The 9,052-nt window shown below is 44.7% G+C and overlaps 1 protein-coding gene across 2 annotated transcripts; it reads left to right on the top strand.

Moving 5' to 3' along the window:
* Positions 1 to 2,209: 2,209 nt before the first annotated feature.
* Positions 2,210 to 8,702, top strand: PLK2 (polo like kinase 2). Of its 2 annotated transcripts, XM_007103924.4 has the most exons (14): positions 2,210 to 2,603; positions 3,196 to 3,303; positions 3,723 to 3,839; positions 4,040 to 4,169; positions 4,404 to 4,491; positions 4,962 to 5,057; positions 5,167 to 5,365; positions 5,680 to 5,827; positions 6,187 to 6,284; positions 6,584 to 6,713; positions 6,946 to 7,186; positions 7,308 to 7,437; positions 7,697 to 7,807; positions 7,943 to 8,702. In XM_007103924.4, the coding sequence occupies exons 1-14, from the start codon at positions 2,334 to 2,336 to the stop codon at positions 8,132 to 8,134; spliced, it is 2,058 nt and encodes a 685-aa protein (XP_007103986.1). In that variant the 5' UTR covers positions 2,210 to 2,333; the 3' UTR covers positions 8,135 to 8,702. The 2 variants fall into 2 exon arrangements, with proteins under 2 accessions (XP_007103986.1, XP_023978289.1); XM_024122521.3 differs by lacking the exons at positions 2,210 to 2,603; positions 3,196 to 3,303 and adding an exon at positions 3,431 to 3,581 and having other exon boundaries at positions 7,943 to 8,700.
* Positions 8,703 to 9,052: the final 350 nt, after the last annotated feature.

Genomic DNA, 9,052 nt, shown 5'->3' with positions numbered 1-9,052 from the left:
GCGCGAACCCGGTTCCCCTGCATCGGCAGGCGGACGCGCAACCACTGCGCCACCAGGGAAGCCCTCCATGTTAATATTTTATTAAATGCTCAAATGTTTTGGAGGATAGACCTGAATTTCACATGGCATGTTCAGCAGTCCATCAAATGCTTGAGTACATTTGGTAAAGAGATATACTATAGTATATAATAATCAAAGAATGGAAATAATAATGAAAAATATCATGACTATTCTTCATAGACCTTTTATCATAGAAAGTCATAAACAGATATAGATTAAAAAGTTCATTATCAACCGAAAAAATAAAGACAAGGTGTAAAATTAGCTCTGGAAATTTAGGTAGTATTTTCTAAACCAGCAAGCCTACTACAGTCTAGTAAATAAGTGCATAAATCTGGGGAGCAAAGGTCACCCCTAGGTTTATCTTTAAAGAGCAGGATTGCGTAATTCTTCATATCCACCACCAGGCCCGCCCCTTATTCCAGCCCTGATAATCATGGGGTAAATTCTACTTTCACTTTATGAGAAACATGCCTTGGCTTGCCCTGAACTGCTTACAGAATCAAAAGGAAGAGTCACAGAAGACTTTCTCCCTTTTTACTCTGTAATGCCAATGAAACTCCTTTCTACATTATGTGGGAAATACTTGAGACAGAATCTTAGAAACCATTCACATTTAATTAACTGATACCATGCATACCCTGATGGTATCTGGACTGGAGCCGACCCTTTTCTAGGTACCTTCCAAGGGGTTATTAATCTGGTATTCTATATAGCACTGGAAATTAGTATCCAAAAACTGTTTAACACATCTTAACTTGGATTTAAAAATCTGTCTATTGCTAATTAACATAACTTGGATGTTCTACTAAATATATATATAGAGAATAGTTAACTTAAATTCGTTAAACCCCAGATTCCTCATCTGTAAAATGGGAATAACAATATTTCCTACTTCGAATGGATGTAGAATTAAATAAGGCTTTTCAAAATACTAAGCACGGTACCCTGCACATAAATGCACTACTGTCATTAGAACGAGAAACAATGGTGATCCCAGGTTAGCACGTCTGAATCGTAAAATCTGGAAATAGGAAACCTAGCCATGTTCTAGCTCACTTGGCTATGCTCCTCCCTCATGCTACCAATCCCCTCCACTTGGAAGGCCTAGGATTGACTCTCCCAGCACCAGAGCAGCCACGTGTCTTAATGAGCCATTTAAACGACGCATTCCGCATAACCCCTTCAGAATAAGAAGTGATAGATGATTTCGATTGTAAAACCATAGTTAGCACCAGGAGCACTTTTAAACCACTTACTGTCAAAAAAAGCCCATATAGTCATTAACCGCTGCCCACTCGGACTAACTGCGCTTCTGGAACATTCCACGAGATGGCGCCTTTGCTCCCAGTCTTCGGACATCCTGAACGCGAAGCCTTCCCAAGGCGCTGGCCTCCCTCTCCAAGGTTAAGGGCCTGACCTCCGACAAAGGCTTGCTCTAAGGTGATGGGGAGAGGCCACACGGGCCTAAGTGGGACTTGGCCATGGTCAGCCGGCCGGCCCCAGCCGAAGTCCGCTTCATTCAGAAGCGGCGGGGAGCTCGGAACACCCTGTTCCGCGGACCCTTGTCTTTCAGGGGCACGGCCTCCCCTCAGGGCCCCTCTAGACAGGAGCTAACGGGGTAAAACTGCGGGGGCGGCGGCAGCCCAGAAGGTCTCCAGGTGGCCACCAGGAAGCCTCACGTGCCTGTGCAGTGGCTCCGGCCACACTCACACCTTGACACCGGAGGCGTCAGGTTGTAGGGCGGTGAGGAAGGGCTGTGCAGGGCAGGGAACCTGCGAGGACCGCAGCACCCGGCGGGGCTCTGATCACTGCACTGCCGGCCGCGAGGCGGGTGGGGGCGGAGCCAGGCGTCGGCCCTCGGGTTTCTACTTCAAACCCAGAAGCTCGGAACATTCCAAGAATGGGATGGCGGTCACGGGGACGGCCGGACGCCTGTGTCCGCCTCCCCGTCGGGGTGAGCGCTCCCCGCGGCCGGCAAGCGGCTCGCAAGCTGGAAGCCACCTGCCCGTCTCAACCTCCCGCTCGGCCCCGGGCCCTCTGAAGGCCGGTGGGCAGGGCGTCGACCGTGACGTCGCATCCCGTTTCGATTCTCCGCCCCCTTCCCCGCCCATATATAAGACTTCTCCGGGCGTTCGCATTCGCACAAGTGAACTAAGGCGTCGGGCGTGGGAGGTTGGCTGCTGTGGCCGGGGCTCGAGGTTAGAGGCCGGTTCGGTCGCGTGTCCGCGCTTCGGAGGTGGCAGCAGGCAGTGCAGGGTGGTGAGGGGACCATGGAGCTCTTGCGGACTATCACCTACCAGCCGGCCGCCGGCACCAAGATGTGCGAGCAGGCGCTGGGCAAGGCTTGCGGCGGGGACTCGAAGAAGAAGCGGCCGCAGCCGCCCCCCGAGGAGCCGCAGCCGCCGCAGCCCCAGGTGCAGGTGCAGCCGGCCGCCCCGCACCACCATCACCACCACTCGCACTCGGGGGCCGAGATCTCGAGGATTATCGTCGACCCCACCACGGGGAAGCGCTACTGCCGAGGCAAAGTGCTGGGAAAGGTGACAAGCGGCGGGCGCCCTGCTGCCAGGCGGGAGGGAGGTCTGCCCGGGCATTCCCCGGGCCGGGCCGGACGCCGAGTCCCCGCGCCCAGCGCTTCTTGGCGTCTCGGGAGTCCGATCCCGGCGCGACGTGGGCTGCTCACCTGCCCTACTCTGGCTTTTGTGCGGTGGCAGCGCCGGGATCGACTTCCCATCCTTAGCCGCGGCTCAATCTGCGTCCAGCCGCCCGAAGACATTGATCTTGAGGCCAGAAGCGAGGGCTCTCTATACCAGACCTAGCTCTCTTGAGCTGCCCCCCAGAGGATTTTCTTGACAAGTCTCTTCGGACCCTATTTCTCATCTCCCCAACCCCAAGCCTCCCCTCCGGAAAGCTCCTCTCTATAAAGAGATAAGGGGCACTGTTTTCACTTACTGTTTTCAGGAATGCTTTTCCCTTCGTGAAAGAGCTTTAAAAAAGTAGACCGCATCTCTGTGTCCGCCCTTCCTCTCCCATAGTTTTGCTTTTCTTTCTCATTTACTTATTAAAAAAAAAAAAATCTTCCGTTCATGTCCCTGCCATACTCAATTCCGTCTCGGCTTTGTTTCCTTTCAGGGTGGCTTTGCAAAATGTTACGAGATGACAGATTTGACAAACAACAAAGTCTACGCTGCAAAAATTATTCCTCACAGCAGAGTAGCCAAACCTCATCAAAGGGAAAAGGTGTGTATGACTGTTGAGTAAAGTATTTTCTTTGTGTGCAAGATGGCCCTTCCCTGTTAGCCTCTCCCATAGTTTTTCTTTTCTTTCTCATTTACTTATTAAAAAAAAAAAAAATCTTCCGTTCATGTCCCTGCCATACTCAATTCCGTCTCGGCTTTGTTTCCTTTCAGGGTGGCTTTGCAAAATGTTACGAGATGACAGATTTGACAAACAACAAAGTCTACGCTGCAAAAATTATTCCTCACAGCAGAGTAGCCAAACCTCATCAAAGGGAAAAGGTGTGTATGACTGTTGAGTAAAGTATTTTCTTTGTGTGCAAGATGGCCCTTCCCTGTTAGGAAAATGTCTTCTGCATGTGTAAGACTGGCTTTTCAGAGGTGAGGGAGGCTAATAAGACTGATCTTGCTTTCTTCTTTTAGATTGACAAAGAAATAGAGCTTCACAGAATTCTCCATCACAAGCATGTAGTGCAGTTTTACCACTACTTTGAGGACAAAGAAAACATTTACATTCTTTTGGAATATTGCAGTAGAAGGGTAAGTGTTCACTCCTATTTGAATGCATTTACTTCCCGCAAACTGACATGGCATTCAGACTGAACTTTATCTGGGAATTTTGTTGTGGAGGTAATTATTACGCTGCAGCATTAACTTTAATCACTCATCCTGCACAAGGAAACCACTGATTTTGGTAACTTTGTTTGACAGATTCTCTTTTTTCCTTCTCCTCTTCCCAGTCCATGGCTCATATCTTGAAAGCAAGGAAGGTGTTGACAGAGCCAGAAGTCCGATACTACCTCAGGCAGATTGTGTCTGGACTGAAGTACCTTCATGAACAAGAAATCTTGCACAGAGATCTCAAACTAGGTAAGCCTTTCACTCCAAATGCTGACTTTTGTGTCAGAGAGGTGCGCGCGCTCTCTCTCTCTCCCTTTTTTTTACATTTTAATGTTCTTAGTTGGGATCTAACCAGTGTAATCTTGCTTATGAATGATGGCTTTCACTTTAAGCAACTGGCTGCCTGCCTCTTGAGTGGATGTGTGTGTACTTGGTTAGAACAGCTTTTCAAGGGAATTCAGGTCTTTTTTTTTAATCATCTAGGAAACTTTTTTATTAATGAAGCCATGGAACTAAAAGTTGGGGACTTTGGTTTGGCAGCCAGGCTGGAACCCTTGGAACACAGAAGGAGGTAAGAGTCAGAAGGATACATCCTGCTAGGGTTTTGTGGAGCTCAAATATGCCCTTTTTATTTTCCGGTTAATGTTTCAAAGGCCAGTTGATACCAAAATCTACAAATCGCTACAGTGTTAATTGAAGGAAACACTTATCCAGTGCCACTATGGACCAGGCAGAGTACCTTATGCCTATAAGTTGATTATGAAACAAATCTGTCTTATATCTGACTGAAATATATAAATATGTCCTGCCATACCTCAGTTGGCTTAAAACACTTTGTCATGTGGCTGAAAAAAATTGTACACACATTAAAAAAAAATTACCAAGTCACTTGGTCAAATGTCAGTTGTTCACATGCCAGAAATCAAAAGTCAAATGTTTCCAAATAGAAATCAAACATAGTGCTTTTAAGGTTTTATCTAGAGAACTAAGTTTAAACAGTAGACTAGTTCCTAATGAGATCTTTATATTTTGTTTTCCTAGAACGATATGTGGTACCCCAAATTATCTTTCTCCTGAAGTCCTCAACAAACAAGGACACGGCTGTGAATCAGACATTTGGGCCTTAGGCTGTGTGATGTAAGTAAATGCACCAAAATAATCAAAAAGCAAATTTGGATGTAGATTTTTAACCCTCGAAAAGAGTTGCTTGTTGACCGTTCCTAAAGAAGTGTTTCCTTGCATACAGGTATACAATGTTATTAGGAAGACCCCCATTTGAAACTACAAACCTGAAAGAAACTTACAGGTGCATAAGAGAAGCAAGGTATACAATGCCCTCTTCATTGCTGGCTCCTGCTAAGCACTTAATAGCCAGCATGTTGTCCAAAAATCCAGAAGATCGTCCCAGTTTGGATGACATCATTCGACATGATTTTTTTTTGCAGGTTGGTGCTTTTTTTTTTTTTTTGCGTCTTTTTTTTTTTTTTTTTTGCGGTAGATTGGTCTCTCACTGTTGTGGCCTCTCCCGTTGCGGAGCACAGGCTCCGACGCGCAGGCTCAGCGGCCATGGCTCACGGGCCTAGCTGCTCTGCGGCATGTGGGATCTTCCCGGACCGGGGCTCGAACCCGTGTCCCCTGCATCGTCAGGCAGACTCTCTCAACCACTGCACCACCGGGGAAGCCCTGGCGTCTTTTTATTACATGCTCTTGATCCTAATTTCCCAGCAGGTTACTGAAGATCTTGTCTTTTACTTCATAGGGCTTCACTCCAGACAGACTCTCTTCTAGCTGTTGTCATACAGTTCCAGATTTCCACTTGTCAAGCCCAGCTAAGAATTTCTTTAAGAAAGCAGCTGCTGCTCTTTTTGGTGGCAAAAAAGACAAAGCAAGATATATTGACACACATAGTAAGTTATAAGGCTTCTTTTGTTCTTCTGTGTCCAATATTATATATAAAGTTGATAAGTTAGTTAAAAGAGGCTTTTATATTAACATAATTTGGCCTGTATGTTTGTATACCATTTGACTTCTTGTAGCATAAAAAGTCCACACTGCCAATTGTGATTGATAGCTTTTTGTTTCATATGCATTAAAGTGTGCTTCTTGCATAATTGGCAGCTGATGGCAAAGATAAAAGTAAAAGCTGATGGTTTTGCCTTGGATGCTCTTAAGTTGGTTATTAATGCAAAAAGAGGAAATATGGCTAGCTCTGTTTCTACCTTGTTTGGATAGAATAATGCTCCTAATTCTTTTCCTTGATTTATAGATAAAGTAGCTAAAGAAGATGAAGAAATTTACAAGCTTAGGCATGATTTGAAAAAGACTTCGATAACTCAGCAACCCAGCAAACATAGGACAGATGAGGTATGCTAAAGAAGAGTAAAATAGTTATAAACACTTTATATCATTTTCATTCTTTGTTAATTATCACTTGGATCACATATTTACTTAAAGTTTCTTTCCAACCCTTTAAAAGGGAAGATTTTATCTTTTAGTTTAACAATGCATTCAGTTGAGTTACCGAAATATCTTTAACCTGGTTTGTGTCTATTGCTTTTTGATAAGCTTTCCTGCTAATTGCCACAATCTCATCTTAAACTAGAATTCTCAGCCCCAAATGAATTTTAAATGCTTGACTATTGCCTGGCTCTTCTCTCTTCTAGGAACTCCAGCCACCTACCACTACAGTTGCCAGATCTGGAACACCCGCAGTGGAAAACAAGCAGCAGATTGGAGATGCTATTCGGATGATAGTCAGAGGAACTCTTGGCAGCTGCAGCAGTAGCAGTGAATGTAAGTTGTTGTCAATTGCATTTTAAATAATGACGCTCTGAGTGCCAGTGCTCAATACTAAGTAACTGAAATCAGCTTGGTTTTTGGCCTGATTTAACATAGAAGAAGCAAAATTAGAGGATTGAAACAATTTTGAGTCCTCCATCCTTAGATTTGGTGAAGGGAGACTTAGCACCTACCATAGCCTGAGGTTTTGTTGTTAATTATTTTCTAAATTTCTCTGACTTTCCAGGCCTCGAGGACAGTACCATGGGAAGTGTCGCAGACACAGTGGCAAGAGTCCTTCGAGGATGTCTAGAAAACATGCCAGAAGCTGACTGCATCCCCAAAGAGCAGCTGAGCACTTCCTTTCAGTGGGTCACCAAATGGGTCGACTACTCTAATAAATATGGCTTTGGGTACCAGCTCTCAGACCACACTGTAGGCGTCCTCTTCAACAACGGTGCTCACATGAGCCTCCTTCCAGATAAAAAGTAAGCGTGTTCAATTAAGGAAGCCCTGTCAGTTCTTTAGTTTTGCCCTAAGGAAATCTGAAAATAGTGACTAACTGCTTCCGTTTTTCCTTCTTTTCTCCGTGTTGTTCCTGTTCTTTAGAACAGTTCACTATTATGCAGAGCTTGGCCAATGCTCTATTTTCCCAGCAACAGATGCCCCTGAACAATTCATTAGTCAAGTGACGGTGCTGAAATACTTCTCTCATTACATGGAGGAAAACCTCATGGATGTAAGTACTGTGGCTTGCAAGCAGTGATGTTTGCAGTGTAGTCTACAGAGCAGTAGCGTCTGTGTAACCTCGACACTTTAAGGCATGCAGCCTCTTATGTCCCACCCTCACTCTACTGGATCAGAATCTCTGGGTGGTGGGACCAGGAATCTCCAGGCCATGCTGGCACTTGCTTAAGTTTGATAGGCATTTGCTTAGAAGAACTGAGTGCACATACTGCAAAGTTTTTATAGGCACTAAGTCTCCCAATCTCTCCCAGGGTGGAGATCTGCCTAGTGTTACTGATGTTCGAAGACCTCGGCTCTACCTCCTTCAGTGGCTAAAATCTGATAAGGCCTTAATGATGCTCTTCAATGATGGCACCTTTCAGGTAAATGAACCCTTGAGGAAAGCACATGTTTAGGTCCTAAAAAAATGATTTTTACCTAGCCAATTTAATCATTGACAAAACTCTTCACATCTTGAATATTTAGAGGGATCTAATATCTACGTCTACTTTTTAAAGGTGAATTTCTACCATGATCATACGAAAATAATCATCTGTAGCCAAAATGAAGAATACCTTCTCACCTACATCAATGAGGACAGGATATCTACAACGTTTAGACTGACAACTCTGCTGATGTCTGGCTGTTCATTAGAATTAAAAAATCGTATGGAATATGCTCTGAACATGCTCTTACAGAGATGTAACTAAGAGACTTTTTGAATGAATCCTATGGGACTCCTCTTTTCCACTGTGAGATCTACAGGGAAGCCAGTAGAATGATCTACAGCACGTTGAAGAAGGTGGACAGGTGGTGGTACGAAAACAATTCCTCCGTGGCCTGCTGGACCTGGTGGAACCAGACCAGGCTTAGGCACACAGTTCTGGACCTTGGACAAGCTGAGAGTGAACCCGAATGCAGTTTTCCTTGACGTACCTGTTTCGAAAGGTTTTTCAGACAATTTCACAGAAAGGTGCATTGGCTTAACTTCTCTCTGTGGAGAGCACTTCAGACAGAGGACTTGGAACTGTGAATATACTTCCTGAAGGGGAGGGAGAAGGGAGGACGCTCCCATGTTGTTTAAAGGCTGTAATTGGAGCAGCTTTTGGCTGCTTAACTGTGAACTATGGCCATATATAATTTTTTTTTTTGAAGACACTTGTGGCTGGAAAAGTGCATTCCTTGTTAATAAACTTTTTATTTATTACAGCCCAAAGAGCAGTATTTATTATCAGTTTTTTTTTTATGTTGACCATTTTAAACTGTTGGCAATAAAGAGTATGAAAAAGCAGAAACAGTGATCTCCTGTCTTGGTATGGCACCAGCACTGCATCACAGCATTCTTTGATCATGGATTCTTGGCACTCTTTGGTAGGACATTGAGTGTAGAAGCAGGCTAGAAAGTTAGAGTTTTAACTTTGCTAATAATAATTTCTAGGAAGTCAGTCTTTAATACCTGAAGTGAAGTCATATGCTTTCTGGTAGATCTAGCTTGAGAAGAGAAGAGTATAACAAAAATACCACTCTTTTCACAACCAGAATATAGGCCTCCTACTGAATCCAAAACCAATTTCTGGAATATTTCCCCAAAACTCATTTAGCTTGGAGCTAAAAGCTAGAGTAATCCT

Source organism: Physeter macrocephalus, chromosome 8, assembly GCF_002837175.3.
Source record: "Physeter macrocephalus isolate SW-GA chromosome 8, ASM283717v5, whole genome shotgun sequence".
NCBI classification, from domain to species: domain Eukaryota; kingdom Metazoa; phylum Chordata; class Mammalia; order Artiodactyla; family Physeteridae; genus Physeter; species Physeter macrocephalus.
This window is presented reverse-complemented; position numbering and strand designations above follow the sequence as displayed.

Coding starts and splice junctions, on each gene's coding strand:
- PLK2 (XM_007103924.4), top strand. CDS start 2,334: ATGGAGCTCTTGCGGACTATCACCTACCAGCCGGCCGCCGGCACCAAG. Junction 3,304..3,722: donor AACCTCATCAAAGGGAAAAG/GTGTGTATGACT, acceptor TTCTTCTTTTAG/ATTGACAAAGAAATAGAGCT. Junction 4,170..4,403: donor GCACAGAGATCTCAAACTAG/GTAAGCCTTTCA, acceptor TTAATCATCTAG/GAAACTTTTTTATTAATGAA.